This window comes from Suillus subalutaceus (genome assembly GCF_016647625.1).
Source record: "Suillus subalutaceus strain FC151 chromosome Unknown DFJ58scaffold_1, whole genome shotgun sequence".
NCBI lineage: Eukaryota > Fungi > Basidiomycota > Agaricomycetes > Boletales > Suillaceae > Suillus > Suillus subalutaceus.
This window is the reverse complement of record NW_024540250.1, coordinates 1151054-1178865: the sequence shown is the minus strand read 5'-3', so window position 1 is coordinate 1178865 and position 27812 is coordinate 1151054. Positions and strand designations below refer to the sequence as shown.

At 48.0% G+C, this 27812-nt stretch overlaps 11 protein-coding genes across 11 annotated transcripts; 5 read left to right on the top strand and 6 right to left on the bottom strand.

Moving 5' to 3' along the window:
* Positions 1-34: 34 nt before the first annotated feature.
* DFJ58DRAFT_674572 (mitochondrial protein) lies at positions 35-1653 on the bottom strand. Its single transcript, XM_041383089.1, has 6 exons — positions 1503-1653; positions 1395-1449; positions 1285-1342; positions 1002-1230; positions 743-946; positions 35-691 (listed from the first exon to the last, which is right to left on the bottom strand). Exons 1-6 carry the CDS (start codon positions 1552-1554, stop codon positions 339-341), a joined length of 951 nt encoding a protein of 316 aa, XP_041251504.1. The 5' UTR covers positions 1555-1653; the 3' UTR covers positions 35-338.
* Positions 1654-2806: 1153 nt separating this feature from the next.
* On the bottom strand, positions 2807-4635 carry DFJ58DRAFT_753787 (plant expansin). Its single transcript, XM_041387945.1, has 6 exons — positions 4492-4635; positions 4205-4427; positions 4057-4149; positions 3626-4005; positions 3297-3574; positions 2807-3243 (listed from the first exon to the last, which is right to left on the bottom strand). The coding sequence occupies exons 2-6, from the start codon at positions 4316-4318 to the stop codon at positions 3224-3226; spliced, it is 885 nt and encodes a 294-aa protein (XP_041251503.1). The 5' UTR covers positions 4319-4427; positions 4492-4635; the 3' UTR covers positions 2807-3223.
* A 432-nt stretch (positions 4636-5067) lies between these two features.
* Positions 5068-6573, top strand: DFJ58DRAFT_753782 (scamp family-domain-containing protein). Its single transcript, XM_041387944.1, has 10 exons — positions 5068-5162; positions 5215-5418; positions 5472-5655; positions 5706-5750; positions 5800-5824; positions 5880-5898; positions 5958-6006; positions 6066-6216; positions 6276-6317; positions 6373-6573. Exons 1-10 carry the CDS (start codon positions 5159-5161, stop codon positions 6424-6426), a joined length of 777 nt encoding a protein of 258 aa, XP_041251502.1. The 5' UTR covers positions 5068-5158; the 3' UTR covers positions 6427-6573.
* Positions 6574-6776: 203 nt separating this feature from the next.
* Positions 6777-9537, top strand: DFJ58DRAFT_753780 (uncharacterized protein). The gene is made up of 8 exons (XM_041387943.1): positions 6777-6844; positions 6913-7170; positions 7228-7304; positions 7353-7404; positions 7460-7553; positions 7605-7799; positions 7857-9088; positions 9141-9537. The coding sequence occupies exons 2-8, from the start codon at positions 6968-6970 to the stop codon at positions 9292-9294; spliced, it is 2007 nt and encodes a 668-aa protein (XP_041251501.1). The 5' UTR covers positions 6777-6844; positions 6913-6967; the 3' UTR covers positions 9295-9537.
* On the bottom strand, positions 9477-11155 carry DFJ58DRAFT_753779 (S-adenosyl-L-methionine-dependent methyltransferase). Its single transcript, XM_041387942.1, has 7 exons — positions 10843-11155; positions 10645-10784; positions 10514-10585; positions 10440-10460; positions 10305-10392; positions 9944-10253; positions 9477-9890 (listed from the first exon to the last, which is right to left on the bottom strand). Exons 1-7 carry the CDS (start codon positions 10990-10992, stop codon positions 9679-9681), a joined length of 993 nt encoding a protein of 330 aa, XP_041251500.1. The 5' UTR covers positions 10993-11155; the 3' UTR covers positions 9477-9678.
* Positions 11156-11297: 142 nt separating this feature from the next.
* DFJ58DRAFT_645887 (WD40 repeat-like protein) lies at positions 11298-13679 on the bottom strand (the record flags this gene model as incomplete). The annotated part of the gene is made up of 8 exons (XM_041381429.1): positions 11298-11398; positions 11455-11585; positions 11640-11833; positions 11883-12569; positions 12619-12768; positions 12826-13265; positions 13331-13502; positions 13560-13679. Coding segments are annotated over 8 exons (1995 nt in total), but the record flags the coding sequence as incomplete, so codon positions are not given.
* A 93-nt stretch (positions 13680-13772) lies between these two features.
* DFJ58DRAFT_712651 (SRP54-type protein) lies at positions 13773-15945 on the top strand (the record flags this gene model as incomplete). The annotated part of the gene is made up of 10 exons (XM_041383877.1): positions 13773-13850; positions 13904-14068; positions 14121-14219; positions 14276-14621; positions 14673-14781; positions 14834-15082; positions 15130-15441; positions 15493-15586; positions 15637-15766; positions 15821-15945. The coding sequence occupies 10 exons, from the start codon at positions 13773-13775 to the stop codon at positions 15943-15945; spliced, it is 1707 nt and encodes a 568-aa protein (XP_041251498.1).
* A 182-nt stretch (positions 15946-16127) lies between these two features.
* Positions 16128-16941, bottom strand: DFJ58DRAFT_648997 (uncharacterized protein; the record flags this gene model as incomplete). The annotated part of the gene is made up of 4 exons (XM_041381503.1): positions 16128-16271; positions 16330-16515; positions 16572-16731; positions 16790-16941. The coding sequence occupies 4 exons, from the start codon at positions 16939-16941 to the stop codon at positions 16128-16130; spliced, it is 642 nt and encodes a 213-aa protein (XP_041251497.1).
* Positions 16942-17059: 118 nt separating this feature from the next.
* Positions 17060-19022, top strand: DFJ58DRAFT_753734 (phosphoglycerate mutase-like protein). Its single transcript, XM_041387941.1, has 7 exons — positions 17060-17305; positions 17364-17569; positions 17621-18025; positions 18079-18180; positions 18231-18326; positions 18377-18490; positions 18547-19022. The coding sequence occupies exons 1-7, from the start codon at positions 17120-17122 to the stop codon at positions 18725-18727; spliced, it is 1290 nt and encodes a 429-aa protein (XP_041251496.1). The 5' UTR covers positions 17060-17119; the 3' UTR covers positions 18728-19022.
* A 234-nt stretch (positions 19023-19256) lies between these two features.
* DFJ58DRAFT_753731 (phosphoglycerate mutase-like protein) lies at positions 19257-21559 on the top strand. Its single transcript, XM_041387940.1, has 10 exons — positions 19257-19368; positions 19434-19547; positions 19596-19947; positions 19998-20215; positions 20268-20481; positions 20542-20732; positions 20782-20883; positions 20931-21026; positions 21079-21192; positions 21244-21559. Exons 3-10 carry the CDS (start codon positions 19684-19686, stop codon positions 21452-21454), a joined length of 1410 nt encoding a protein of 469 aa, XP_041251495.1. The 5' UTR covers positions 19257-19368; positions 19434-19547; positions 19596-19683; the 3' UTR covers positions 21455-21559.
* A 938-nt stretch (positions 21560-22497) lies between these two features.
* On the bottom strand, positions 22498-27296 carry DFJ58DRAFT_712649 (SH2 domain-containing protein; the record flags this gene model as incomplete). The annotated part of the gene is made up of 12 exons (XM_041383876.1): positions 22498-22587; positions 22635-22765; positions 22818-22988; positions 23039-24053; positions 24104-24280; positions 24328-24912; positions 24961-25293; positions 25348-25650; positions 25707-26423; positions 26480-26600; positions 26656-27067; positions 27119-27296. 12 exons carry the CDS (start codon positions 27294-27296, stop codon positions 22498-22500), a joined length of 4233 nt encoding a protein of 1410 aa, XP_041251494.1.
* Positions 27297-27812: the final 516 nt, after the last annotated feature.

Here is a 27812-nt window from a genome sequence, read left to right as displayed (position 1 = left end):
CGAACGAGTGTTACCAAGATAACCGTCTTACTCGGATTATCAAGTACTTCTAGTCGCTGGAAGACTGCCACAATACTATATCCCCCGGAAGCCTCGATCGAGCCAAGTCGAGTCATTAATATTTTTATATCCACTAAAACACCCAAGTGCTATCGATTTGCATGAAGGTAAGTTCCTTGATCAGTCCAAGTTCTCTACACCAAACCGGTATATAATCGGTTGTCCAAGAATTCACTACAAACCAGTATATAACCGGTTGTCCAAGAATTCACTACAAGAAAACAAAATGATGTACAGTATAACATGGGGACTTGCAAGGTATACGCCGATGTAGCATTCTAGGTGTTTGCGGTCGACTCCACTGATCCCGTCTGGGACAAACCGAGCAGCTGGCGCATCTCGCGCACACCAACAACACCACGTATCTCCTTAGCTGGATCCAAGGAAATACAGATGGCCTCCCCCAAGTGATCGACATTGATTGGCGGAATCGAGAACAAGTTCGCCATGGAAGTCAGGGCGGAAGGCGTTTTTTCGGTGGCATTGGGGAATACCGACGTACCTAACCACCGAAGAACGGAAGCAGGCATCGGGATATACGATGGCACTGCGCTATGGATCCGTGATGATACATCGAATATCGTAGCTGGAATAACTGTCATTGGTCGGATATGCGGATGGTATATTAAACCTGGCATGGCTTGTCATTCACTAAATCGAATTATGGATGCGATATACTTACTGGGGCGGATATACACCCCCTTGTATTGAGGATGATCTTGGACAATTTCTTCAATTCGCTTCTCAGCCTCTCGTTTCGTTTCGAGATAGCGCACGGAGACGACAGGTCGGTTGATGTCCTCCGCGGAGACGTAGACGAAGGGACGAACACGTGTAAGTCCGGATATAGGCTTGCTCGCGACGAATGCTTCACACACACGCACGGCTGACAACGCGTGAACACCGCGCCCAGTAAATCAAGGCCGTTCAGGATCACGCACCTGATTCATAATTGAGGATATCGTAAGCGCTCCGTTGACCTTCTGCTGATGGACCACTGCCCTGGCCCGCAAAGAATTTGATAAAGCCAATTATATCACCTTCTTGTATCCTCTGCTTGTACTGCGTATTGTCGAGAAGCGTACCAACGGTATGGACAACGGCATCAACACTGGGGAGGATGTCCGCATATGACTCCGGATTCAAGGCGTCGGCTTTCCGCCATTCTACCTAATGGGGTTTGAGTGGACTTGTGCGGTTGGGAGGGGGACACGAGGCGCGTACCCTTTCCACCCATGCAGGGGTATGACCTTGTGGGGTTTTGTAAGGTTTTCCGGAAGAGCTGTCACGCCATGGATGTCAGAATTGTAATACTCTCTGCGCAAATGACTTACCTTATGCTAGTGACCTCCATTCCTCGGGCAAGAGCCATCTTACAAACCGCGGAGCCTGGAAGTCATAAATGATTTAATACGACATAAAGAGTTAGAAGCCGCTCATACCAACGAAACCATTGCCACCGACAACTAGAATTTTTTGAGCAAGAGACGACATGGAGTCTAGTTTAGATCAACGAGGCTACAACGAGGCAATGTTTGATACTTGGCTGTTGACGCGTCAACCAAACTGTTAAGCCTGCAAAGCCTATATAAGGGGGAATTTGCAACTATTTGGTAAGTGTTTCATGCTGGATAGCTATGACATATTATGCGTCCGTGGTTCGTGCCCGAGTGTATGCCCGGCCTCCTGACAGTGATCAAATTTGCAAAGCCTAGTACTAGACATGTATAGCCTTCCTAATGCTTTTCAAATCTGTTCACACCCAGCCCTCATGATGCAGCAGTGAAACTTCTTCTTGTTTGTCGTTGCTTGTAGACAATACCTTAATATTGCTATGTTTTTGGAATCTATGTTTTACACTGGACGAGTGATGATCCCATGGTGTCTGGCTGTGCAGATATTGTAACACATGCACACAAGAGATTTAGTACAAGTTTCGAGCACCGTATGATATCGACCATCATGGATATGCGATGACGTCGTCACTGATTTAAGCGCGTTGTTCCGGCTCGCCGATCAAATTTCAAATATGGATACCTACAGCGTATTTTAAATCCTCGTGCCGCCGTGAAACGTCACGTCCTCCTCGCCGACCGAACAAATAATAACGGGTGACATTCGATTTCCGCAGCATCTAGACTCTAGAATAATTCAAACCTTAATTAAAAGTCGGTGTGTCCGAGTCGCCTCGTACCTTGTCACGTTCAATTTAAAAATGCTTTCTTAACTGCAAGTCAATTCTAATGAAGTGTCAAAAGGCATGTGTTACCACATAATAACGGTGTTTGAAAGGCGTGTCTAGAACATGTTTTGAACACCATTTCAGGGGGGGCCTGTCGACCCCTTCTAGGTATCTAAAACTTGGACATGCGGACTTGCAAAACACTGACGAGTGACGTGGCACGTCGGCACGAGGACATAGATTTAAATTTAGAACGACGTTTAGACCCGAGGCTTGCCATGACGCTGCCGGGAAGTCACCATCATGTGACACTGCTCGGATACCAGACGCTGCCGACATCATACTCCTATCTCCATGAGGAACAACTATTAGGGAGCATTGAAATTTTGGAACGTTGCCACCGTGATCTGATGTCGAAGATCATCATCCACAACCTTCGACAATACAGAAGACAAGGTCCTAATAATAAGTTGTAAATCGACACGCCGTCGCTAAAGTTCAGCAGCGTTGTATAAACCAGGACTTCCCTTTGTTTTTTTAGTACAGTGGCAACGGCGTCGATCAGATGATTTAATATCTATCTTATTGCGCGCTGCGCTGTCTATGTTAATATGACATGACCAAGCATCCAACACTACTGTAGCTAGCTATCAACAATGTATGGAACATATATTGCATGCCCTGAATACAATAAAGACCCGATAACAAAAGAAATTCGTGAATATGCGTGATTCCGAGTGATTGCAAAGCCATATAAACATGAGCGAACAATAAACATGTGTTGCCAGTGGAGGGAATGGGCATTTGATCGTGGCCGTGGAGACCAAGAGCCACCAGGGTCACTGGTCTCCTGAATGCCAAGGTCAGCTACCGCGCTCCAACGGGACTAGCCCGTCAAAACAAACAACGCATCAATGCGACAAAGAAAGGACTGAAAACAGTGAACGACGCAAGGGGCAACCAGTGCTTGCCAAGGCACGACTAGGTAAAACTCCACGTAACTATTAAGGGTCAGGTCAGCCAGGAACATTAAGGTAAATCCGACAAGACGTACTGGGAATATCGCCGACGGAGAGGCTGTCAAGAGCTTCAAAGGCAGCAACTGAGAGGTCGATGGAGTTTTCATTTGCACAAGTCGGGCAATCATCAGCAATGGTTACCGTGACGGTGTTGCCATTGTCAGTGTTTGTAATTGTAACCTGTTGGCCACAAAGAGGGGAAGTATTGCCAGAGTTGCCATAACGGGTCTGATCGATAGCGCAGATGAAGTCAGAATCGGAGTGTACTGTTCCGCATGCACCTGCGACGCCGTTCTGGTAGAAGTAAGTTGCACTGTAATGCAAATTTGAGTATTTGAGTGATGATAAGACAAAAGATATTTACAATCCGCCATAGTTGAGACTGCTGTCGCTAGAACCAGTCGATGGCGCGGTCGTCGATGCTACGGCAGAGGAGGTGTACGTGGGAGTGTGCGATGTAGTCGGAGGAGGGGCGACGTTCACGGGGGGCGAACTACTGCTCGTAGTGGTGGGAGCAGGGGCAACGCTCACGGTGGGTGAACTACTGCTCGTAGTGGGCGCAGGAGTAAAGTTCACAGTGGTGCTGCTCGTGAAGGACGTAGAAGCAGAAGCTGTTGGAGTCGATGAGGGACCATCGTCACAACCATCATCAGTCCCACCAGTCGATACAAGTTCACCATTGCTGCAGGTGGAGCCAGAGGGCAACTGGCACTCAGCGGGAAGAGCGCTAGCGCTCTCGTTAGCCTAAATGGATGATGAGCTAAATCAATACAAGACATGCAACGTAACACAAACCGCAAGGGGGTGGCAGCAAGCGGAAAAGAATGGCGTGTTGTGCTGATTTTGACACCCGATTGCGATATACCTGCAATGGTAGGTGTCATAGGGCTAAAAAGTGACATCAGGAGACAAGGTCGTAATCACAGGGGATAGATTGACAAACCTCAAGAGCTGCGGTGTCCCAGCCTTGGGGGGCGGTCGCGCGAGGAACGGCGCGCGCAGATACTGCAGACGTAGCAATGAGGGACAGGACAACAGTTGCAAATGCGGAGATCATGTCGAATATTATGATCTAAATAGAAGAAAAGAGTGAAGATGTGGAGAGAGCGAGGGTGAAGACGAGTTGTTCGTGATCAACGAGTGACAGGACACTTGCAAAGGTCCAACTATTTAAGTCAAAAAATGGTGTTAGCACGCACGAACAGCATGAGTCGGTTGCGAGGAACCGACCTTGTGAAAAAGTGCAAGGAATGCGTTTACCTGACGGTAATTGAAGGGAGAAAGAAAGTGGTAGGAGGAGAGACGCGGTTATTACTTCCGAATAAGTCTTTCAGACTTTATCCCTTGTATATCCAGATTAATGGAATTCATTTCCCACGTCATGATCGCAAGGTAAAACGTTGTCCTCCATTGTACTGTACATGCCGAAAATTGCACATGTGTGCAATCACCATATTTTTATTGTTTCACACTAATATGGAGCCTTGCATATTATGGATGGACAACTCCAGGCCTAGGCTTGACTGAGCTCGAGGCTCAACTTGTGGTGTAACCACATAGCATCCAATTAGTAACGAAATCTTGCTGTAAGATGATCTTTTCATTGGCAGAAAATTTTCTGATTACTTCAGCCCCGCAGCAGTGCACGGCTACGCAGTGCCAAGTTGGCCGCTTAAATGTCCACGAATCAGAAGTTCCTGGGGCGGGCATGTTGCAAGTCAATGATCGAATAATAATAATAATTACATTAAAAAATAATAATTCTGAAAAAGGGGATTATACCGGCATATTCCGATACCGGCTAGTGTCAGCTTCTGCACAGTCTCTACGACGGACGATTACTTTCAGGAACATAGCTAAAGCGAAGTAGCTACACCAGCAAAAAATCTCTCAAGTCATGAGTGCGTTTTCATTGAAAATTCGTAACTATCCCCTAACTTGAATTCATCCAAGGCGACTTCACTGAAAACCCCTTTGCCTCGAGCCATTCGCTTGACACGAATCCCTTTGAGGACCCATCATCAAAGCAGGCTGCCCAACACGACGCCCATTTTGAGGATATCAGCAGACGAGAACGAGACTTGGAAAGACGTGAGCGCGAACTGAACCAGAGAGCAGAGCATATTCGTACCCATGGACGCAGCAATTGGCCACCATGTAGGAGCCAGACTGCGCATTTCATTGCAACGTATACTCATGCTCCATACCAGTTTATCCCCTTATTTACCATGCCATCTCCGAAGAGATTCCTGAGGCTTCAAGACCTTTGATCACTCGCTTGTACCAGCTTTGGCTTGTCCTTTTGGGGACCCTAATCGTAAACATGGTGGCTTGTATATTTCTTCTAATTGCTGGTTCAAGCGACGGCGGAAAGGACCTCGGTGGAAGTATAGGGTGAGCAAGGTTCTAGTGTGTATTCTCTTCTTCGCTCAATGAGGCGTTAGATACTTGTTCATTATCGCGCCTCTATCGTTCTTGTTGTGGTATAGGTAAGGCATGTATGCCATGTGAGGGTCTCAGAAATTTACACCTCATTAGGCCCATATATAATGGTTATATGAAGGTCAGCGTCATTGCAACATCCTACACGCATGTTCTCAAATTGACACGTCATGCAGGAGCAAGCGCTTTACTATTGTCCGTCGAACTAAACTTCGATCCTCTCGATCACGCTAAGCTGCATTTGACTTTCATAGACTTCTATTTCTTCTTTGGTGGCTTCCACCTTCTCTTCAGTGTTTACATGTGCGTGTACGCCTCGCAAATCACGACTGTCAAGCTGAATGTGTTTTGATTCTGCGCAGGATCATCGGGATTCCCAGTACAGGGTCTGCAGGGCTTATTCAGATGATTCAGATGTACGCGCAAGGCCATTGGGCCGCTGGCATTCTTGGCACAATCGCTACAGTTGGCTGGACAGTGCAAGGATTAGGGAATGCCTTCTATTACCGTCAGGTACGTTGCTCCGTGCACAGTCTGCGCAGTTGCGGCATGACTAACCCGGATACTTGTAGATATGGAACCACCACTCAGCTGCCGGACACACCATGGACAAGGTAATTTACTTTGACATACGTATGCTAGGTTTAGGGCGCTGATGCCGTCCTGCAGGCTAAAGCAGAGCTGGCTTCTCATGGCGCGAAGGCTTATTTCACGCGAGGCTGATTATGACGCTTCCTTCTCGAATAGTACTTACCTGGTCATGTGGCAAATTCGTGCATGTACTTACATTTACCTCTCCGATCACGAACTCTTGTACGAATCTGAGCTATGATCACTGCACAATGGACAGTCTTGCATGATCGCATGGAACAATGGCGTGCTAGATGAAACAAGAGAAAAGTTCGAGCCTTCACCCTTGCTTTGCAAGCACCGGTGGATGGTCTGAGTAAGCTGAGTTTGAAAATTGAAGAATGATCTAAAAACGTTCAGCTTCACTTGTTTTCTACAACCACCACCTTGGTTCGTCTCGTCATCTATGTTTCCGACTGTCGCGTGCTAACCAGTTTCAATAGCCTAAAAGACCAAAAAATTTCATAAAAAAGACTTTAGAAAAAAAAGCGGTTACCTTGTTGCCTCCTGTGTACGTTCGTCTCTTCTTATCATCTCCGTTCATCTTGTTTATCTATCTACATCTTCATATCCGTGCAGTCGCAGAAAAAGTCCTCAAAGCAGTAACGACCCCCCAAAACCCAGAAAACTAAATATGTCATCATCTTCCGTTCCCGAGACCGTTCCTATGGTCCAACCTGAGCCTGCACCTGCCGGCCCAGCTCCAGCTCCATCTTACAACCCTCAGACTTCGGTCACATCCTCTCCTTCGGCTTCGCTTTACGTTGGCGAACTTGACCCTACGGTCACGGAAGCCATGTTGTTTGAGATATTCAATATGATCGGTCCGGTTGCAAGGTGCGTGTTTTAGTCGCCTGGTTCGATTAGGTTCTGAAGCGTCGTGGCATGTTCCAGCATCCGTGTCTGCCGTGACGCGGTAACGCGTCGTTCTCTCGGATACGCGTACGTCAATTATCTAAACACCAGCGATGGTACGTCGATTATAGCTTAGATTGGTTTTCTAATCTGATATCTCTCAGGTGAGCGTGCCCTTGAGCAACTCAACTACTCGCTTATTAAGAACCGTGCATGGTGAGTGGCCAGCACACCACGAAGGGATGGGACTACTAATCACAGTCTATTAAAGTCGCATCATGTGGTCTCAGCGTGATCCTGCCTTGCGCAAAACTGGTCAAGGCAATATCTTTATCAAGAACCTTGATGAGGCCATCGACAACAAAGTAAGCTTCTACGGAGATATTACTTTGTCAACATCTTACAAATCATTCCAGGCTCTTCATGACACGTTTGCTGCCTTCGGCAACGTCTTGTCGTGCAAGGTTGCCACTGATGAGCAGGGTCGCTCGAAGGGCTATGGTTTTGTTCATTATGAGACTGCCGAGGCTGCCGATACTGCCATCAAAGCTGTCAACGGCATGCTGTTGAACGACAAGAAGGTGTACGTCGGTCACCACATCTCTCGCAAGGTTGGCGTCAATTGTCAGAACATGTGGTGTCATACTTAGCTTCCCCTATTTTCATAGGAACGTCAATCCAAGCTCGACGAGATGAAGGCCCAATTCACCAATTTGTATATTAAGAACCTTGACCTCGAGGTCACCCAAGAGGAGTTCGAGGAGCTCTTCAACCGATACGGTAGAGTGACTTCCGCAATCATCCAGGTCGATGACGAGGGCAAGAGCAAGGGTTTCGGCTTCGTCAATTATGAATTGCACGATGAGGCCCAGAGAGCTGTTGACAACCTTCACGACACGGAGATCAACGGCAAGAAACTCTTTGTCTCTCGTGCCCAGAAGAAGGCTGAGCGTGAGGAGGAGTTGCGCAGGTCTTACGAGCAGGCCAAGATGGAGAAGCTCAGCAAGTACGCGGGTGTCAACCTTTACATCAAGAACTTGGAGGATGACGTCGATGATGAAAAGCTTCGTGCCGAGTTCGAACCTTTCGGTACCATCACTAGCTGCAAGGTCATGCGTGACGAGAAGAATACCTCGAAGGGCTTTGGATTTGTGTGCTTTTCATCTCCCGACGAAGCTACCAAGGCAGTTGCAGAGATGAACAACAAGATGATTGGCTCAAAGCCATTGTACGTCTCTCTCGCTCAACGCCGCGAGGTTCGCAGGCAGCAACTGGAAAGCCAGATTGCGCAGCGGAACCAGATCCGCATGCAACAGGCTGCGGCTGCTGGAATGCCAGGGCCTGCTTATATGGGTGCTCCCCTCTACTACCCCGGGCCTGGCGGTTTCCCTCCTCAGGGTCGCAACATGATGGGTTATGGCCAACCTGGTATGATGCCCCCTCGTCCTCGCTACCCTCCCAGCAACGGCCAAGCGCCCACCGGTATGCCCATGCCTGCTTACGGTGCACCTCCTCAGTTTGGCATGCCTGGTTATTCCCGTGGTGGTCCTCGTCCTCCCGTTGCCCGTGGACCTGGTTCGTCCCCCACTAATCCTAATGTCCCCCTGCCGCGTGTCAACGGACCCCCAGCCAATGGTGCTGTTCCTCGCCCTGGTCCTCCCCAGGGTGGTGCGCCTCCCTCTCGTCCTCCTGGTGCTCCTGTTCCTGGTGCTCGCAGCCAGCAGCAGTACAAGCTCAATCCTCAGACCCGCAATGCTGTTGCCGCTCCGGGTCCAGTTGCTTCTCCCCCTACGAACGCGGCTCATCCGCAGGCTGACGCCATCCAGGCTGCTATGGCTAATGCATCTCCTATGGAGCAGAAGCAGATGCTCGGCGAGATCATTTACATGAATATCCTGACGTGAGCTATCATCAATTTAGTTGCGCATTGTTATTGATATCGCTTATCGTAGTTCCCAACCTGAGCTGGCTGGCAAGATTACTGGCATGTTGCTCGAGATGGACAACGCAGAACTATTCCACCTCCTTCAATCCACCGATGCTATGACTGCCAAGGTCAACGAGGCCCTCGCTGTGCTTCACGATTTCTCAAAGGAGGAAGCTTGAGCACTGGAAAAGCACGAGGTGTAGCTTGGGACGATGGGGTCATTCGGCGATTCAGTTGTTTCAAGATGTTTTCTGGAGCAGATTCTCAGCTCGTCCTTTCGTTTCGTTTACGCGCTGTGTGGCATGTTTATCATCTGCGACTGCTGCCTCTTCGTCATCGCTTTTTCTCTATGTCATGGTAATAGGTGGTGGTCAGTCCTTTGTGTACTTAAATAAAGGAACAGAGGTGATATGCTTGATTGATTGCCTGCGTGATTTATGCTACCTTTGAATGTTCACGATATGCCAATCATTAACATGAAAACGTAGGGTACATGAAGAGCTATGGTACTTTTCCAACGCCCAGACAACAAGTAACATAGGATAAAGAAATGTGGAAATGAATTAAGGATGTTTAGCCTTCTTCATTGCGTGCACAATGTGGAGGCGCGAGGAAGCTCGGACGAGAGGGTAATACAGATCCTGATGGGCTTCTTCGATCAATTTCCTCGCTTCCCAGTCCCGCATCCCAGCAGACAAGAAAAGAGGCTTCATCGCAGGTAGCATGATGTCATAGTTCATCCACGCTAGCTGACCGATACTAAGAGCAACAGGATCTGTAACAAATCGATAAGTTCCAGGAGGCTTTGGCATTGCGATCATTTGATACCCTTTGGCCAGAATCCTATTGGGATATTTCCTTCCTGCGAGACAATCCTATCGAACGCACCAGTCGATGCAACAAGATTGGAGAGCTCCGGAGGAATATTAACGTCAATGCCTTTATTACGCAGACACCTCCTGTAGTTCTCCCACAGTGTGAACCAGCCACGCATTCCTGACGGCTGTCCGGAGCGGGTGAAATGTGATGCGGATTTCTCATCCGCGATTGGTTCAGTGTCGGGTTCAATCAGTATGACGAGTCCACCTGGACGAAGCATCCGTGCAATCTCATGGAGAAATCGAGGGTAATTCTCTATCTGTAATTCGTGAGTCAGGGCGAACCAAACCACTGGTATGGTATTTCTTACTCCTGTATGCATGAATCTTGCGTGGATAACATCGAAGTGCTCGCTCGGGTAAGGTAGATAAAACTGATCCAAATCACAGAGCTCAAACCTAATTTCGTATTAATAACAAAGTACCTCTGAGAGGGGATAACTTACGTGCAGTTGGCAGGTACTTCACTGTAAAAATGTTAGTGACACCCAGCGATGGTACGATAAAGAGTATAAATTACCGTGGTTGAATGGGAGCGAGGTCGACACCTATCACTTCTGCTGAAGGAAATTCATCTGCTAAATCGATAGCCCTGTAATGCGGTTATATATACCTGTCACCAACGCGCCACAGAATTCCCAGAACACTAACCAGAAACCACCTCCCGTGCCCAAGTCAAGAACACGACAACGCTCCTGTCCCTCCTTTGGTGTCAATACGTCAGCGATGGGGCCAACATAATTCTTTCCATTGAAGAGAAATTGTATCGTCTTGTGCTGAAGTTCTGATCGCTGAAATGGGAACAAGATTATCACAAGGATGCCACGTCGCATAGGGAAACAGTCTAACCCTAACTTCTTCCTCGTCGGCGGGTAGCATATATCTCGAACTAAGGGTATTGAATCTCCTGCCATGTATTTGACAAAAGAATTCGGAGTCATCCTCGCCAACATAGGTAAGCTGGTTGAGAGGGAAGATCACGGGATAGTTGAGACGCATGAGCAAGCGCTGAGGGACTGAATTCAAGAAAGTAACATAGTGCTGTGAAAGGAGTATTCCCAAGTCTTATATCTCAGTTGAAAAGGATAACGAGATGGCACATAGATGGCATCCATGCGTGGACAACGATGTGATTCTTGCGAAAAGGTTTGCGGGTATACCGCGGAACTTGAATGAGGATTTGAAATAGCGCAATCCTAATCCTATTTGACAGGACAGCTCAGGTTTCTTCATTTGAGCTTTAAGAGCCGAGCTGTCATAAATCTGGAGATGTGAATGTGATGCCAAACTCATGAACTTTATCGTATTGGCTTGATGTCATGCACAAATACGGTACGTGTGGAATCCCCATGCCACCCACGGTTACTGCTAGCACTCACAAGGAAACGACCACCCGGATCTACAACTTTAGAACAGTCAGTTGACAGGGCACGTATATGTATTCAATAGGATAACACCTACGCATCTGAGAAACATAGCCCCCGTGATGACCTGGAATTATCTTGAATTGGACTCCACCCCTTGATTTCATACTTCCGTCCACTTCACCTGCCTCTGCAGCATTCCACAAGCGGATATTATCTGTCGACGCACTGGCACGCGCGGCCTCAATTTCTCATCCCTGTCAACGTCACGAGCAAACTCACCATGCGATGTGGCGGCCATCAGGGAAGGGTACCACACAGGAAACAACACCCGAACTCGGTGGATTACGAAGACTCTTCAGTAGTCTTGGTGTGCAATTTGGTCCAGAGCGACCGAGCAACCGGACATCCCAGACATCAACCGTTCCATTTCGGCGCCCAGCGTAAATATGCGACCCGTCCGTGGACCAACAAGCCTGAGGCCGATTTAAGAACGCGATACAGTGGGGAAATGTGAATACGTACAGAAACACACCACGGTGGAGTCTTTTCGCTCATCCAGAGTCTTCCGACACCTGTTCCTGGTGTGTTGACTCGTTTGTCCCAAAGCATAATCTGTCCGTCGATTGCGGCAATCATTAAAATATCTGGGGAAAATGTTGCACTATTGGAAGCATTTAGCAATGGTGGAGCGTTTTTCGGAGGTGCAACAGAGCTTTGAGGCGATCGTGATGCCTGCTGTTGGCCAGGGTGAGATGCCACCTCAGGGACAGCCAGGTTCGACTTATTGCCCGCAATCGAACCGTCCCTTTGTGGAACCTGAGAACGTAACGTCCCGAATTCGTCAGAAGGTGGGTTCTCGTTGTCAAATTCGCCATCAGCATCCGGTTCACCATCAAACAAGGGATCAAAAGAAGCATCAGATTTAGCATCTGCGTCTTGCATTTTGTGGCTTGAAAGTGGATCAATAGAAACGCTAGGTGATTGCTTGAATTGAGCGTCAGTGATAGCGATTGGTGGCTCCGCGTTGACGGCCCTGGAAATATCATTCTCCCTCGTAGGTTGTGATACCGAGTAGGAACCATAGCTTCCCGCGGAGGATACAGGGTCGGAATAGTATGGGGAGCCGAGCGGTCGAACAGCAATAGCAACAAGCTGTGCGCCGTGGGCAGTAAACTTTCGGATTCCTTGCCCGGTGTTCAAATCCCATTGCTGAATATCCAATTAAGTGATCACTGGCACCATCAGAACTATAACTTACAGTTGCTTCACCGTCCCATCCTGCACTGAAGAAGCCTTTCTCGTCATGATCAATGGAAAGAGCTGATATAGGTCCTCGGTGTCCGTTCGCCAGGACATGGACTAAACGGCCCGGATCATGTCGTATTGTAAAGAGATTGATGTGGCCACGCTGCAGAAGTTCCCGATTCAGTGTTGTCGGAAAAATTATGCTATCTAGAAAGCATACATTAGCTCCTCCTAGAGCCCAAATTGCATCGGAATGCATTGCTAGACTATAAACGGGACATGGGGAAGAATCGCCCATCGGAGGATACCCCGATTGAGGAACGAAATCTGGGTTTTCCCACCAAGATCGTATCTGACCGGCTTTCATGTTTCCCTCGACGACATTGCAGTGGTGTCTTTGCGGCGCTGTTAGTGTGGTCTTGCCATTTACAGTAGCGAATACATCGTAGTCACGAATAAATCCGTCATCCGAACCGGTAAGGAGGTGTGTCATGCAGAAGGACGAAGTAAGTGCATGTGTAGGCACTGGGTGGGGTATGGCACATATTGCTTCCACTGTGAAAGTTCGCGGTGGTAGTTCACTGTGAGATTGGGGAAACGCTAGTGTCCTCTTTCGAACACTTGCAGGGGATGGTGATCGCTGGTGAATTTGAGGTATTACTAGTGTTTGTCACAAGTATAAGCAATACGATACAATAGATTCGAAACATGGAAGTCTGGTGTACCTTTGGGCGGTTCAGGGGTTGGTGGTTTGGGTGAAACCGAAGCTGATTTGCTGACATCGGGTTGGACGACGGCGACAGACGGCGAAGAGGGTCCATCTAGATGGACCTCAACAAGAGGCTCTGACTCGTCGTCATCGTCATCGTCATCTTCTGAGTCATCTGAAGGGGAATCCTGCACACACGATGTTAAAAGCTACTGGCAATGTAATTAGGGTGAATTGCCATCTACCTCGTCTACTTCTGTTGCCTCATCTACACCGTTGTCCAAAGCACCCAGAAGATCCTCGTCGATATCGTTCTCTTCTTCAGCATCGCCATCCGTTGTTCTTGTATCGAATTCGAGGTCATCGATAGTCTCTCCTTCAGAGTCGCTGTGAGCCATGTTATGATCAAGATTCCCACGATAACTTTACGATCATACCGTTCCTCAGCTGCTACTGTCATGGTTCTAGCTGACCTCGGCCGTAAACTTAATGCTGCCCTGTCGTCGCTCAACAGAGCGCCTGTCGTTGATGAGAAGGCATGTTTTGCTCCAGATTCACAAATACGTCCACTCACCGTACTGCCGCACAGGTATTAGATGCAACGCTCAAGGAGATTACAGCTGCACTACTAGAATCGGATGTGAATGTCAAACTCGTAGCGTCTCTACGACAGAAAGTCAAAGTAAAGGTAAAGGCGGCTCTGGATGGCTCAGAGAAGTCAAAAGATTCCAGCCGGAAGAATCTCATACAGAAGGTCCGCATGCCCGACGAATATTATACCGGTGTTCATGCCGCTTGTCACTCAGGCTGTCTTCGATGAGCTAGTTCACTTGGTTGATCCAGGGGTCGAGCCATACAAACCAAAGAAAGGCCAACCGAATGTTATTATGGCCGTGGGTCTTCAGGTAAGCATCTCTCCCAACTTACGGTTATCCTTTCATTCATTTACAATAATTTCAAGGGAAACGGGAAGACCACCACATGCACAAAACTGGCTGTCTACTATCAGAAACGTGGTTTCAAGTCATGTATCGTCTGTGCGGACACTTTCCGCGCGGGTGCTTTTGATCAGACCAGACAGTCTGCAACCAAGGCTAAAGTAGCCTACTTTGGTTCATACACTGAAACAGATCCAGTCGCCATTGCAGCCCAAGGTGTTGCAAAATTCAAAAAAGAAAGATTTGAAGTGATCATTGTTGACACCTCCGGTCGTCACAAGCAAGAATCTGAACTATTTCAAGAAATGGTACAAATTGGAGAAGCTGTCAAGCCCAACATGACTGTAATGATCCTCGATGCCAGTATAGGTAATTCTGTTCTGTGCTCCAATCACAACGGCCACTAAATCTCGACTTCAGGTCAGGCCGCTGAGGCACAGAGCCGGGCGTTCAAGGAGAGCGCTGATTTTGGTGCCATCATTGTCACCAAGATGGACGGCCATGCGAAGGGTGGAGGTGCCATCTCAGCGTATGGTCATTTTCAATAACTGCTGGGGTTCCTGACTTCTGATATGGCGCAGTGTCGCCGCGACAAAGACCCCGATCATTTTCCTTGGGGTTGGGGAACATCTACATGACCTGGATCGATTTTCGCCTCAGCCATTTATATCCAAACTTCTTGGATTGGGCGACGTGCAGGGTCTCATGGAGCATATGCAAGATCTCGCCACCCAAAACCCAGACAAACAGAAGGAGATGGCGAAAAAACTCGAGGAAGGCAAGCTCAGCATAAGGGACTGGAGGGAGCAAATACAAAACGTAATGAACATGTGAGTTATTGTTAAGGTTCATTTCGTAATCATAAACTTTGCCCCAGGGGACCAATAAGCAAGATCGCCTCCATGATACCGGGCCTTCCCCAGGAACTACTTCAAGGTTCAGACGAAGAAGGTTCAATGCGAATGAAGCGCATGATCTATATCACTGACAGCATGTCATCGGCCGAGCTTGATTCAGACGGCTCGTTATTTATGGAAATGGGGAAGGATGGTAAGCCGGTAGGACTCACATGGAGAGTCACGCGTGTGGCAAAAGGGAGTGGCACGAGTGTGCGGGAAGTCGAAGAGTTGCTTTGTCAGTACAGGATGATGGCTAACATGGCCAAGCAAGCGGGTGGGAAGAATGGATGGTACGGGCCCGATCTTCGGTTGAAAAGTGATTGGCTAAGTAACAGTCGCAGGTTACAAGCAATGCAGAAGATGCAGAGCGCAGCAGGGGGGCGTGGGCGTGGAGCCAACGGCATGCCTACCCCTGCACAGATTCAAGCGATGCAAGTGAGTGGACGATTTTGTCATTCTAGCGGGGTTTGACCCTTCCCTTCTAGCGTGCAATGCCTCCAGGGATGCTGCAACAAATGCAACGGCAGTTAAGGAGCGGTGGTGGTATGCAGGAGATGATGAAAGCAATGATGCAGGGTCAAGGAGGTGACCAATTTGATATGGAAGAGATGCAAAGTAAGTCCTTTTCCGATCGATTATCATGTGCTAGTTTGTCGATCGTCACCCCAGGAATGATGGGACAGATGAACAACGGTCTCGGCGGCCTCGGAGGGCTGCCTGGCATGGGAGGTGGCATGCCAAACCTCGCAGATATGTTTAAGATGATGGGTATGGGCGGCAACGCTGGACGGTGAATTCCCAAATAAAGTTCAGGTTTCTGAGAACATGTACGAAATACTCGTCACTTGTGAATTTCTCTTCTGCTAATACTTTACTAATTAAGACAACCGTATCAGGATGGTTATTAATACAGTGCTGGTCTGTTCTATATCAATCAAGGGTCGTGCCATTGGCAGTGCAGGTCACTTGATGGTTTTTACGAGCTCTTGTTCCTTGTCTGTTGCTTGCTCCACTCCTTTTTGCGGGCAGAAGCCGCGTTTCTGTTCCCGAATATGAATGTGGAGGTGCGCTTGTCAGCTCCAGTCTTCTTCGAAATCACAGATGGCCCCGCAAAAAGAAGCTGAAGACCCCAGATTGTGTGCGCATATTTCACTAATAAAATTATTGAAATCACGTACCACCCATAGTCCGAATAACCCGACAAAAGATGTCCCTAGAAAAATGAATTTGCCAAAAGAGCCGACATCACTTTTATTGTAAGAAAGGAATGCCAAAAGAACTGAGGCAGAAGTGACGGGCACGAGGAGGGGATGGGAGTTCACATGCTCATCGTGCTGGAAACCGATAGGCGGAGCGTTTGGAATCTGTAAGTGTCCATCAGTGAAATTCGAAGCATGCGATCCCTTGTAAGACTTCTCACTGTTACTATCAGAGTGAGTGCGATTGCGCCCATCGCAATGCCAAGTTGTTCCGCGAGGAAGGATTCAAGGGGTGAGAGTACATTTCGTCCCCCTGACGGTTCCGTCATGAAGAGGAGAAACCTTGGAAACAGTGTCAAGCTTGTAGAAAACACAATAAGGCTGCAATGTAAGCGAAGGTTTCAATACAATAGTCGAAGAGCTAGCAGGTTGGTATTACAAGGCCGCTGAAACCCAAGCCCAAAGACCTATTGCTCCGTCTTGGCGGCTGGCAAAGGTTTCATCAACTGAGTCTATATTAGTAGTTCCATCGTTCGAGTACGCTGTACGTCTCCTGCTAGAAAAGTCTTCAAGTTCAATGTCGTTGGACATTAATGTTCGACGTGGACACTCAGGTTGGTTCTTCAGGGAAGCTTGAAAGAGTCGCCGTGTGTTACGTAATGTAACTTTAAATTGTTGAACTTAGTTTGACTATTGCAGCCGTTGCCCAAGTTATTCTGGGCAACCAGCCACGGCCCACGAGACCTCCGAGTCTCAGTCACGCTTCGGGATGCGTATGCAAGCGATTCTAAGCCTGCTTGCGTCCACGCCTTATGTACGGGATTACTCCAACATCACTCACGATGTCCTGAACCATCTTGGCAGCATTTCCCCGTATCATCGTGCTCGTCATTACGATGCTTCAGAAATCGATTCAGAACTCCCTATCGACTGCACCGTTGACCAAGTAATGCTTGTGAGTTGCAATTCTGCAGTGGACTTTATACATAAATGTTAGGCTAATCACGAGGTAGATGCACCGTCATGGCTCTCGCGGTCCCATTGGCGAACACAGATATATAGAGCGGTTGATTCAGACACTCCATGACGCAACGGATATTATCCAGGAAGTAGAACTGCCTCACGAGCTCGAGTTTCTGAGAGCGGGGTATAATTCAAGCCTGACGCCACATAATTTGACTATACTTGGGCGCAAGGAACTCTTTGACCATGGGGTTGAGTGAGTCGGGTTCAATTTCATGTGAAGGCAATAATTATAATAATTCGCAAGGTTCGCATTGAATTACCCACACCTGACAACCGACATCATCCTATCTAGCGATTCGGGTCGAGTGGTCGAGTCTGCGCGTTGGTTTGCGTTGGGTTTTTTCGGACTTAATCCAGATGTTCGCATTGTGACTGTCAATAACAAAGATGATCCAGTTTCTTGGATCACTCCTGCACCAGGACCTGCTTGTCCCAACTTCGACTATGGTTTTGGAAGGCAGGCGACGTTGACGTGGAGCAAACACTACCTACCTGTAATCACTGATCGCCTAAACATGCTTCTACCTGGAGTCGGGTTCACTGAAGATGATATTCATGGGGCTTTGTTTGCTTGTGCCTATGACTTGGCTTCACATGGTGCTTCTCCATGGTGTCGCGTTTTTCTACCCGATGAATTGGCTAATTTCGAGTAAGCCCGATTGATTAAGCGTGCATGGCTTTCTGATGATAATTATTATCGAGGTACGAGAGGGACATCTTAATGGATGCTTCGTGCGCCTATACGTTACCAGATAACATGGCCCCTCTCGTGGGGACGGTGTTTGTGAATAAGCTGATTGAGCGGTATGCAAGTGTTCCATATTTTACAACAAAATAATTCACATTGTCTACAGCTTCACAGATTCTGAGGGTGACAGCCGGTCGTTATATCTTGAATTCGGGCACGATGTCACAATTTTGCTTGCTCTATCTGCTTTAGGTCTGGCAAAGTAAGCGTCATACTCATCCGTGGGGACTTTTTACTATGTCAATTTTCCAGGGATGACCCTCCCCTGTCCCCCGACAAGCTACGTCCTGGGCGGAAGTTTCGGACATCTGAATTTACACCTTTCGCCGCCAGTATGGTTTGGGAAAAATTCACATGCACAAGCTCGTCAGTATTACACTGTTCTAATGAATCCATGCTTGGAGTTCTTATATTTTCTCCAGATACGATGGACCACAAATTCGCCTTATCCTAAACGATGCTACCATGCCTTTGACTATTTGCGGTCAAGGTATGGATCCTATACTCGGGACATGCTCCCTCGATACTTTCGTCAATGCGAACCATTACAGCACAAGCATTCGGTTCCGGGATAAAACCTGGAACGCGACTTGTGGGGTGTGAATTGACCAACGCGATAGAAAATCTTCTTACCATTACACTAGGTATTTCTGTCTTGTAGAGGCCGCGATTTAAATTCGGCATAAGACTCTGAGGGCATTGCGACTTGTCCGAAATTCCTCTGTTTTTTTGGGACTATGTACATCATTTTGAAGTTACCAAGTAATCACCATCCAAGAATGGATCAAGCTTTAAACTTCAACGCTGTACACTGTAGTCTGTCATCATGATCAATGGGTATTACTATGCAGAGGTAATATGAATGCATCACTTGACGCAGTCTCTGCATACTGCCAGCAGCATCCACTTATTCCTCTGTCGGAGTCTATTCTCCCACACGACATCAACTTAACACAGTTGGAGCTGTAAAAGCAATATAATACTTGGAAGTTGGCAGTGTGGTTTTGATGATGACAGCGTACCGCACAGTTGTAGCATCAAAGCTTGATCTACCGCATCCTTCAGCTAACTACATTAACCTACATAATAGACTCGAGCTCTCGGAGTGTGGGAATGTCACTGTCACTAGCGCCGGTACGTGTGCACACTAGTATGATTTGCTCCATGAGCGCTTGAGCTCACGATACTTCTTAATATACTTAGGCCTCGGAAAAAAAAGTGATGTCAACAGCAAATTGCCTTCAGTAAGCCTCCGTTTCAAGTATCCATTGCAGAGGGTGTCATCTTTTGTCATGCCTTTCGTTATCAGAAAATAGTTAATGTTACGCAAACGCGACTCCAAGTCCCGGCTAAGTTTGAAGGAAAAACTCGTCCACGAGCTCAAGCTCAAACGCCCTGTGACGCGAGCGCCGTCAGAGAAATGGTGAGAAGATATTGTCATAACTGTCATAAATGCTAATATATAGGAAAGGATCCAGTCACTGGCAGGCATGAAGAATGGCCGCGAGCCGAGCCGAACTGGAATTCGGGATCTTCTCGCATCCGGGTAACACAATGGAATGGGGGTTATAAGCCCAACTGGGCATATAAAGGACTGCACTGAACTGGTTCCTAGACCCATCAGTCTAGTACCCCCAACGATGTTCATCCAGGGTATTCTAAACTGGTTGACCCTAGCGTCTCTGACGTTCATTTCACATAAACATGAAGACGAAGACCCTCTCAAGAGACTCGGAAACTTGACTCCGTACCGTGTAGCTCCTGCTTCTCATAAAGTCAAGGCAGAGTTACCTAATGATTGCAGTGTCGATCGAGTGATGCTTGTATGCCTCAGTTTCTCCTTGCGAAGCGCGAACATCTGACGCAGTTGCAGATGCACAGACATGGCTCACGTGGACCTGCTGGCGCCGAAGAGATGGACTTGATTAACTCCCTCGTCCAAACGCTGAGAAATGGTCGTGATGCTCTCCAGGATGCTTATCTCCCTGAGAACCTTCGTTTCCTCCAGACTGGGAAGGGATATGAATCACATCTGGACCCAGAAAACCTGACCATCATCGGGCGTCAGCAGCTCTTCAACCATGGTGTGGAGTACGCTTTTTCCCTCCATTGTTTTGTCGAGTTGCACTAATGTGCCGTCTAGATTCGTGTTGAAATATCCGAACTTCACTACGGAAACATTACTATCCAGCACTACGCAAAGAGTGATTGATTCTATGTACTTTTTTGCTCAGGGACGTTTTGGTCGCGAAGTCGAGGACAAGGATTTCCTTACAGTCGATGATGTACCCGGTCCAGTGTCTTGGATCACTCCTTGGACTTCGTGCCCTGGCATCGACTGGCACTATGCATCAAAGGTGAGTAAACCGGTTTTAATTCTTGTCTAATGATATATTAATGATATATTAATTGTTTAGGTGGGAAATGAGTGGAGCAACGCGTACCTCCCTAGCATCACAAAGCGCTTGAATGACCTCCTTCCTTATGGCGTTTCCTTGACTGATGACGACACGCACGGAGCTTTGTATGCATGTGCATATGACATAGCCGCAGGGGAAGTCTCACCATGGTGCGATGTTTTCTATGCGGATGAACTTGCAGATTTTGAGTAAGGCTATTTGAACACCGGCGGCGCGACACTGACACATTATACTTAGGTATGAAATGGATCTCATTATGGTCGCAAGTGTCGGATACCTGGTGCCCAATGATGCTGGACGTGTCATGGGAAGCGTCTTTGTTAATGAACTAATCAATAGGTACGTTCTAACGCATGTTAAGACAGTCCTATAAACATGTGAGCTAGATTCTCCAACACTAGTGGGGAAGCCCAGTCCCTCTATCTCGAATTCGGACATGATGCTACTATCATGGCTGCAATGGCTGCAATGGATCTCAATAGGTACATTTCCATACTCATAGTCGGAGACTACATTTCATATATTCATTTGCAGAGACGAACCCCCACTGTCTTCAGAAGAACTACGTCAACACCGAAGGTTCCGAACATCATATCAAACTCCCTTCGCCGCCCAAATGATCTGGGAAAGTTTTACTTGTAAAGAGTCGTAGGTCCTCCTTCGTTAGAGCTGTAATTTGACAACTCATTCACCGTCAAGATTCGATGGACCACAAATTCGACTGGTACTTAACGAAGAGACATATCCCTTGCGGACTTGCGCAGAAACCAAGCAAGATCGTCGATTTGGGACTTGCTCACTGGATGCATTTATAAGAGCCAACCAATTCAGCACCGACATCGAGTTCGGTGATGATACGTGGCAAGCGGCCTGTGGTGCCCACTCAGAAGTTTTGAATGTTCAAGGATAGTTACTCAAGGTATAAACGTACCGGTCCTTGAATCACCAATAGCCTTTGGAACAATTGCTCCGGTGATTTTCTGCTTTGTGTAACAATGACATCATTTTTCACCTTGTTGATGACTGCTTGATTTGCTACTTCAGCAAATTGAAGGAAATCGACGGCACACCCGTGAGATAGCTTAAGTAGGGATGAAACCCATATTTCTATACATCAAGGCTCAGGTGCTACTTACATAGCGCGATGCCAGTCAGGGACGATGATTTGCCTCGAAAGTTATCTTTTTGCGCGTAACTTCTGTCAAGTTCAGTGCGCCGCAAACAGTTTTCAGGCTCTCCACTTAGCAGGCATCAGGCATCATACACAACCCCCTTGCACTGCTTTTGATTCCCACACAGACCCTTAATGAAAGTTTTCAATTATGTATGCGGCTTTCGGTGCGCCAAAGAGACATACTGAGATTCAGACGAAGAAAAGACTGCGCAAAAAAAAAATGAGATCTCAATGATTCACTCCTATAAATTATGTGTCCTTCCGCCCGAAGGTGAACCCTTGTTACATCTAAAGAGTATAATGGGCATTGAAAAACTAACGAAGCACACAACCAGAAGCAACACAATAACAGATATATCATGACCAACCCGAATCTTGACCCCAACCTGCGGTATTTTGTATCATCGCAGCTCGTTGAGGATTCATTCCCGGAGGGATACCAGGTAGTGGTGGACCTGAATATGCGGGGGTTTGGTAACCAAACGATGCCTGAGGGGGTATATTAAAGCTGGAGCTCGGAGCGCCTGGTCCAAAACTCGGTCCTCCTATCCCGGGAGCAGGCGTCCGGCCACCGTAGGGATTAGGTGTCCGAGCGGCTTGACGAATGGACATCTGCCCAGGGGCTGGGTGAGCGGGCGTCCGAGCAGGCGTTCGGGCACCGGCACCTGTGTACGGTGTTTTCCCTCCAGCGGCGGCAGCAGAAGCAGCCAAATTTTGAGATTGATGTAGATGCCTGGACAAGATTCAGCTAAAAATGGCTTGGAAGGAATTGTTCAAGCTCACCTGACTTTGAAAGCGTCGCAAAGCTCAGGAACACCAGCTACTGCGGCATCAAATAGACAATAGGATTCGGGCATAACTCGGACAGGCTGCGATATAATTAAGCATGAGATACAAACAAGTAACGCCTGCTTACCCATGTCTGAACGGTGGAGTTCTTGTTAGCAAGGAAGCATAAATTGAAGTGGCCAGGCTTTCTCCGGTTCAAGGTGAAGCCGTATATACTCTTCGCAGGATTGGCTGCAACGAAGTTTTTCAAAAACAGATCTGGAATATCAAGATTAATCCCAGACATTCAAATATAGGGCCTTTAGCGTACGAAGTTCGTCTTCGGAGCCGTGCTTGAATTTTTCGTGAGCCATCAACTCCTCCACTTTACGGGCGGTCGCCTGAACGTGATTAACAATCAATTCATCTAGATCAGCATATTGATGCTTTTCGTCGACGATGAGTAGATTTCCTCCCTGGCCTGTATTAATTTCGGTAACGTCTGTGGTGGGATTAGAAGTGGAGTCGACTTTCGGCGATTAACGTACGTACCAATATGCTGATAAAGCTTGTCGTCAACCTTCCACGTTACAGCGAGGTGATCAACGCCTTTAGAAGATGGGCGAATTACTACATCGCCACGCTGTTGCTTGTCAAGGTAGTTCTCAGCCTGGGTGGCATTGAAGTTATGGAAATTGGGATGTTTGACTACTCTCCTCGTCCGGTCAATCTCCGCGCGTTTTTTACGAGCTTGCATCTCCAGATCCCGTTCAAACTGTGGAAGGTTCCACTGATCGTCTCGTTTGACAGATCGGAAAAGGCCATCACCCGCACGAAGATCAGACTGGCGAACAGACACTTTAACGAAGAACTGGTCTGCAGGTAAATCCAGCTTGACATCGACGATGACACCCGGTATAGTTTGTCCTTTCTTAACGACATCCTTGGGGGCTATGTTGCCATCTTCGGTAAGATACCCGATATCGATGACGCCCTCGATACCGGAATCCAAACGAATATGAACGAGAGTTTGCTCAAGGCGGACCACCATAATCGAGACAATGAGACCCATACGGAGAGTTCGAGGGGTCTCTCCACTGAGCATCGTGAGAACATCCCATGGCCCTAGAGAGGGGAAAGGTGCCCTCTGCTCGGAGAACGGTTTCAGCAGCTCCTCCCGGATGACATTCAATGTGTGACGTTTACGGTCTTCATTCGCCTCGTACATGCTGACGGCAAACTCGTCAAGATTAAGTTCGTTCAACTTTCTTTCGTTGTCAGCGTCTTGCATGATAACTGAGACGACGTGAGAAGGATGTTCATCATGAATGTCTTCTTCATCTAACTCCAGGGCATCAGTTGCCATTTTGCGGGCCAATTCATAATCCTCGGGGTGGATACGAGTATCATCAAGAGGATCTTGGACGTCATCGTCAGCATGACGATTCTTGGAAAGCTTGGCTTCAGGATCTCGCGAGATGCGCAGGAATCCAGCGGCATTAAGGAAAATTTTGGTCGTTAACAATGAGGACTTGATGAATTGATCACGATTTATCAGATTTCCCCCCTATTGACGGTACGTGAGCAACAACCAAATGAAAAAAAGTTTGGATTGACCATGGCAGAAATCTTCTTGACTAAGACCTGGGCTTTTCGTGGGCCGAGTCCACAAACGAAAGGTAATAAATGCTGATAGTAGGAGTCGTTGACAGCGCGGTTGATATCAACTCCAACTTTGTTCGTGACATCAACCAAAGTTCGCTCCAGAGCTGAGAGTAACTTCTCCTTAGGGATCTACGCACACGTCAGCATCGGTCTAGAAGGCTGCAGCCATTACATACCAAGTGCTGATCTTCATCCTCAAGGGGAATGGCAGTAATGTCGTGTCCAAGCGCGGAGTACTCGTTCAACGGACTCTGAATATACCGAGCAAGTCCAACACAGTATTTGGCAACAGGCGACAGTGCGCTAAATTCCTCCGCGGCTCGTTTGCTGTGCTGGTACATACGAGCAACTTCGTCTCGGACGTACATCACAGGGATGTTGAACGCCTGTTCGTTTGCTTCCCTGGGGGCCTCTGAAGATCCCCAACCCTCCGCACCAGTTGTTGTTGGATCCGAATTTGATGGTTCTCCATTAACAAGAGACCTAACCTTTGATGACAACTTGGTCGTGGCCATGCTTAAGCCACCCACAACGATGACGTCGGGACGTCTCCGCTTCAAAAGATCTGTGAACTCGTCCTGGTAATCACGATCAACAAGATTATCAATTTTGATATGCTCGCGCAGTCTCCCTGCCTCGTCCAGGAAAACTAAGGTGATTGCATCCTTTTGAGGGTCCCCCTTGCCCCAAGACACAGCAAGCACAGACGCAGTGTCACCAGGTTTCATTTCGGGAGTGATATACGGAGCCACGTCAATGCGCTGAGGACGAGTCAATGACAGGTCAACAGTAAGACGGTGAAAAAGCACCTCTCTCAAAACGTTGCCGCAGTGGGCTGCGAGTGTATCTTCTACTTCCTCTCGAAGCCATTCCCGCGCCCACTTAACACCCACAGGTATGAGGTGTTGTTCGAGGGCCTCTTGGACGACACGTGATCGCTCTTCATTCCAAGCTCTGGCAGTATCACTATAGCTGTCAGATGCGAAGGCATCATTGAGTCTACGCTCGAACTTCGACTTTGCCTCGTTGGTAAGGAATGTTGATACGGTGACCAAAAGCTCAGCTTCTGCCGCAAGGATATGAAGAAATTGTGGTGTGTCCATCATCTGCGTAATACTCTTGTGATGAAGGTACTTGAAATTCTGATGCAGAAAAAGATGAATGGGCGCTCGACCAGAAGTCACGGCATTACTCACAAAGTAGGGATGGTGCTCATCGATTTTAGTCATTCCCCTCTCTGTCGGCAGCACAGAGATCAAAGCATCAGTCTTGAAGAGATCACGCATTGCTTGACGCAACAAAGGATCTTTGCCAAGTTCTGTAGCAAGAATCATCCGAGCACGACGTAGTAACTCTTCAGCAGGTTGTGCCACAGCGGCGTCCGGATCCGTAAACTGCTCCGCAAATGCAATGGGATTCAGCTCCTGATCATCGACGAAATGCACGTTCTCTTGCGCAACGAAGTTGTAGACCACCTCATATGGTTTAATTCCGAAGCCCTGTAATATGGCAGAACATGAACGCGTGCATGTGTCTCAAGAAGGGATTGGCGTACATCAGCAAGTTTAGAAACTATACTCTTCTTGGCTACCTCATACGCAGATATGCGACTAGGAGCCTTTCGCTTTCTGGTTTCCGCTTGATCCTCGTCGTCGTGGAACTGGAAGTCAAAGGCATCCTGCTTCTTGAGTTTATATGTCATGGTCAACCATTCGGTTGCGTCAGTGACAACCTCCACACTGTCGATTTTTGGCCTAATTGTCTGCTCAAAATACTCGTCCTCGACATTCAGGCGTGCATATGACAAAGCCAATGCGTTCTTCCTTTGAGCTAAAGACCGATATTTCTGGCCAAGTGCATATATGCGCCAGAGTTCAGCGAGGCTGATGAGCTGGACTCGAGTGCGCATTTCTTGAGGGTTGAAATACGAGATGTAGTCTCGTTTGTGAGTCCAGATATACGGGACCTCAAACTCCTGGACGAAGAGAAAACGAAGAGCATATGTCACGGCCATGACCAAAGGCTCGCGATACATGTTGTACGGGCCATCCGGACTAAAGAAATCCCTGGTCTTCCGAGGGGATAGTCGGACGGTAACCCACATTGCTGCATCGTCCAAATCAGCTTCGGTGAGATTCTGGTGAAGGGATAGCGTAGATGATTGAGAAAGCGACGAAGTTGCCAATTGCATGCGCTCTGGTATGTCTTGCGCCCGGATCAAATCATCGTCCTCGGTCAACATACGCGCACGGATCTCCGACGGTTCGAATACCTAATGAAGGAGAGTAAACATATTCCATGGGAGGAGTTGGTGAAGAGTACACGTACGTCTTGATATCTCATCTCTGGCTTGACACGGTCTTCCTCGAAATCCATTTCATCGTCACCCAATAATGCCCAATCATAGTCATGGCCGTCTCCAAAGACACCATGTATTTCGTCCCATGCCCTGAATGTGCATCCATGTCAAATAATGTAACCCAAGGAATCGACATTTCACTTACATGTCGTCGATACCAGCTAGCTCAGGACGAGAGCCAATAGCTTTCCGCCTCTCCCTCTCTCGCTTTTTCCTCTCTCTTCGTCTTTCCTCACGCTCCTGCTCATCCATGGCACCAGCCCCTTCGTCTTCATCTTCATAGTCGATGAAATCGTCCATGTCTTCCTCGTCGTCACGTCCACCTCCAGCGCGCTCATCATCCCAAATCCGCTGAATATCCTGGACTTGCGGCAGGTCCTCGTCGTCTAAGTCATCTTCTGACGATTCCACAATTGGCTTGCGCTTAGAGGTCGATGGAGCGGGTGGGGAACCGCCATCTGGCCCGCGCCGTAAACGAGTCAGTCGATTCCTGAATGAAGTGCCTGTGTTTTCCTCCAGTAGCTCAAGGTCATCATCTTCCAAGGCTTCCTCCTCGTCTGAGAAAATACTTTAAACATTGTATTAATGAACTCAATTCATATGCTTACCGCGCCTCCGATGTCTCCTCTTACGCCGCTTCCTTCGTCGATGCCTTGCCTCATCATCGTCTTCCTCCTCATCCTCATCTTCGTCTACGATGAAGCCTTCCCTGATTCTTCTCGCCTCTTCCTCGTCTTCCTCCGCTTCCTCAGAGCTATCGTCCGAGATGGCCTGGGGATCTGCCATAGTGGCATCCCCTTCCCCTTCTTCCTCGTGAACAGAAGCCATTGTCTCATCTTCCTCGACGACACGGTCAACAGGATCTGCTAAAGGCGAAGACATGATGGTTCATGAGCAAGATGTGCTGAATTTACGCGGACTTGGCCGCGCCACATATTACGTAATACAAAGAATTAATGCCGAAAGTTAGTCTCGCCCATTGACTCCATGGACTTGGCGGCCGGGGGTTATACATCGTCGTTACTAGGTCCCCCGACCTATTTGAGCCTCCAGGAGCAGGTAAGTCACGTAGAATGATCATTAGTAACGAAGTTGACATGCAAAGCTCTTGCAGCAATCTGGGAGTACTTATCAATCGCCTACCACACATGACGCCGACGTCTAAATCACCGACACTAGAAGAGCACGAGCATGATCCATTCATGCGTCAGGCATTAGAGCAGGCTGCATTCTGCGAACCTGTACCCACAGCATTCTGTGTAGGATGCATCCTTGTGGTGCGTTTGCCAGATTCGGAACCAA

Coding starts and splice junctions, on each gene's coding strand:
- DFJ58DRAFT_674572 (XM_041383089.1), bottom strand. CDS start 1,554: ATGTCGTCTCTTGCTCAAAAAATTCTAGTTGTCGGTGGCAATGGTTTC. Junction 1,343..1,394: donor ATGGAGGTCACTAGCATAAG/GTAAGTCATTTG, acceptor ATGGCGTGACAG/CTCTTCCGGAAAACCTTACA. Junction 692..742: donor GGGGGTGTATATCCGCCCCA/GTAAGTATATCG, acceptor AAGCCATGCCAG/GTTTAATATACCATCCGCAT.
- DFJ58DRAFT_753787 (XM_041387945.1), bottom strand. CDS start 4,318: ATGATCTCCGCATTTGCAACTGTTGTCCTGTCCCTCATTGCTACGTCT. Junction 4,150..4,204: donor GGGACACCGCAGCTCTTGAG/GTTTGTCAATCT, acceptor GTCACTTTTTAG/CCCTATGACACCTACCATTG. Junction 4,006..4,056: donor CTTGCTGCCACCCCCTTGCG/GTTTGTGTTACG, acceptor TCATCCATTTAG/GCTAACGAGAGCGCTAGCGC.
- DFJ58DRAFT_753782 (XM_041387944.1), top strand. Junction 5,419..5,471: donor ACGCAGCAATTGGCCACCAT/GTAGGAGCCAGA, acceptor GCTCCATACCAG/TTTATCCCCTTATTTACCAT. Junction 6,318..6,372: donor CCGGACACACCATGGACAAG/GTAATTTACTTT, acceptor GCCGTCCTGCAG/GCTAAAGCAGAGCTGGCTTC.
- DFJ58DRAFT_753780 (XM_041387943.1), top strand. CDS start 6,968: ATGTCATCATCTTCCGTTCCCGAGACCGTTCCTATGGTCCAACCTGAG. Junction 7,171..7,227: donor ATGATCGGTCCGGTTGCAAG/GTGCGTGTTTTA, acceptor GGCATGTTCCAG/CATCCGTGTCTGCCGTGACG. Junction 9,089..9,140: donor ATTTACATGAATATCCTGAC/GTGAGCTATCAT, acceptor CGCTTATCGTAG/TTCCCAACCTGAGCTGGCTG.
- DFJ58DRAFT_753779 (XM_041387942.1), bottom strand. CDS start 10,992: ATGCGTCTCAACTATCCCGTGATCTTCCCTCTCAACCAGCTTACCTAT. Junction 10,393..10,439: donor GAAGTACCTGCCAACTGCAC/GTAAGTTATCCC, acceptor ATACGAAATTAG/GTTTGAGCTCTGTGATTTGG. Junction 9,891..9,943: donor AATAGGATTCTGGCCAAAGG/GTATCAAATGAT, acceptor GATTTGTTACAG/ATCCTGTTGCTCTTAGTATC.
- DFJ58DRAFT_753734 (XM_041387941.1), top strand. CDS start 17,120: ATGCGTATGCAAGCGATTCTAAGCCTGCTTGCGTCCACGCCTTATGTA. Junction 18,026..18,078: donor GATGAATTGGCTAATTTCGA/GTAAGCCCGATT, acceptor ATTATTATCGAG/GTACGAGAGGGACATCTTAA. Junction 18,491..18,546: donor AAATTCACATGCACAAGCTC/GTCAGTATTACA, acceptor TATTTTCTCCAG/ATACGATGGACCACAAATTC.
- DFJ58DRAFT_753731 (XM_041387940.1), top strand. CDS start 19,684: ATGGGGGTTATAAGCCCAACTGGGCATATAAAGGACTGCACTGAACTG. Junction 19,948..19,997: donor GTGTCGATCGAGTGATGCTT/GTATGCCTCAGT, acceptor ACGCAGTTGCAG/ATGCACAGACATGGCTCACG. Junction 21,027..21,078: donor GCTGCAATGGATCTCAATAG/GTACATTTCCAT, acceptor ATTCATTTGCAG/AGACGAACCCCCACTGTCTT.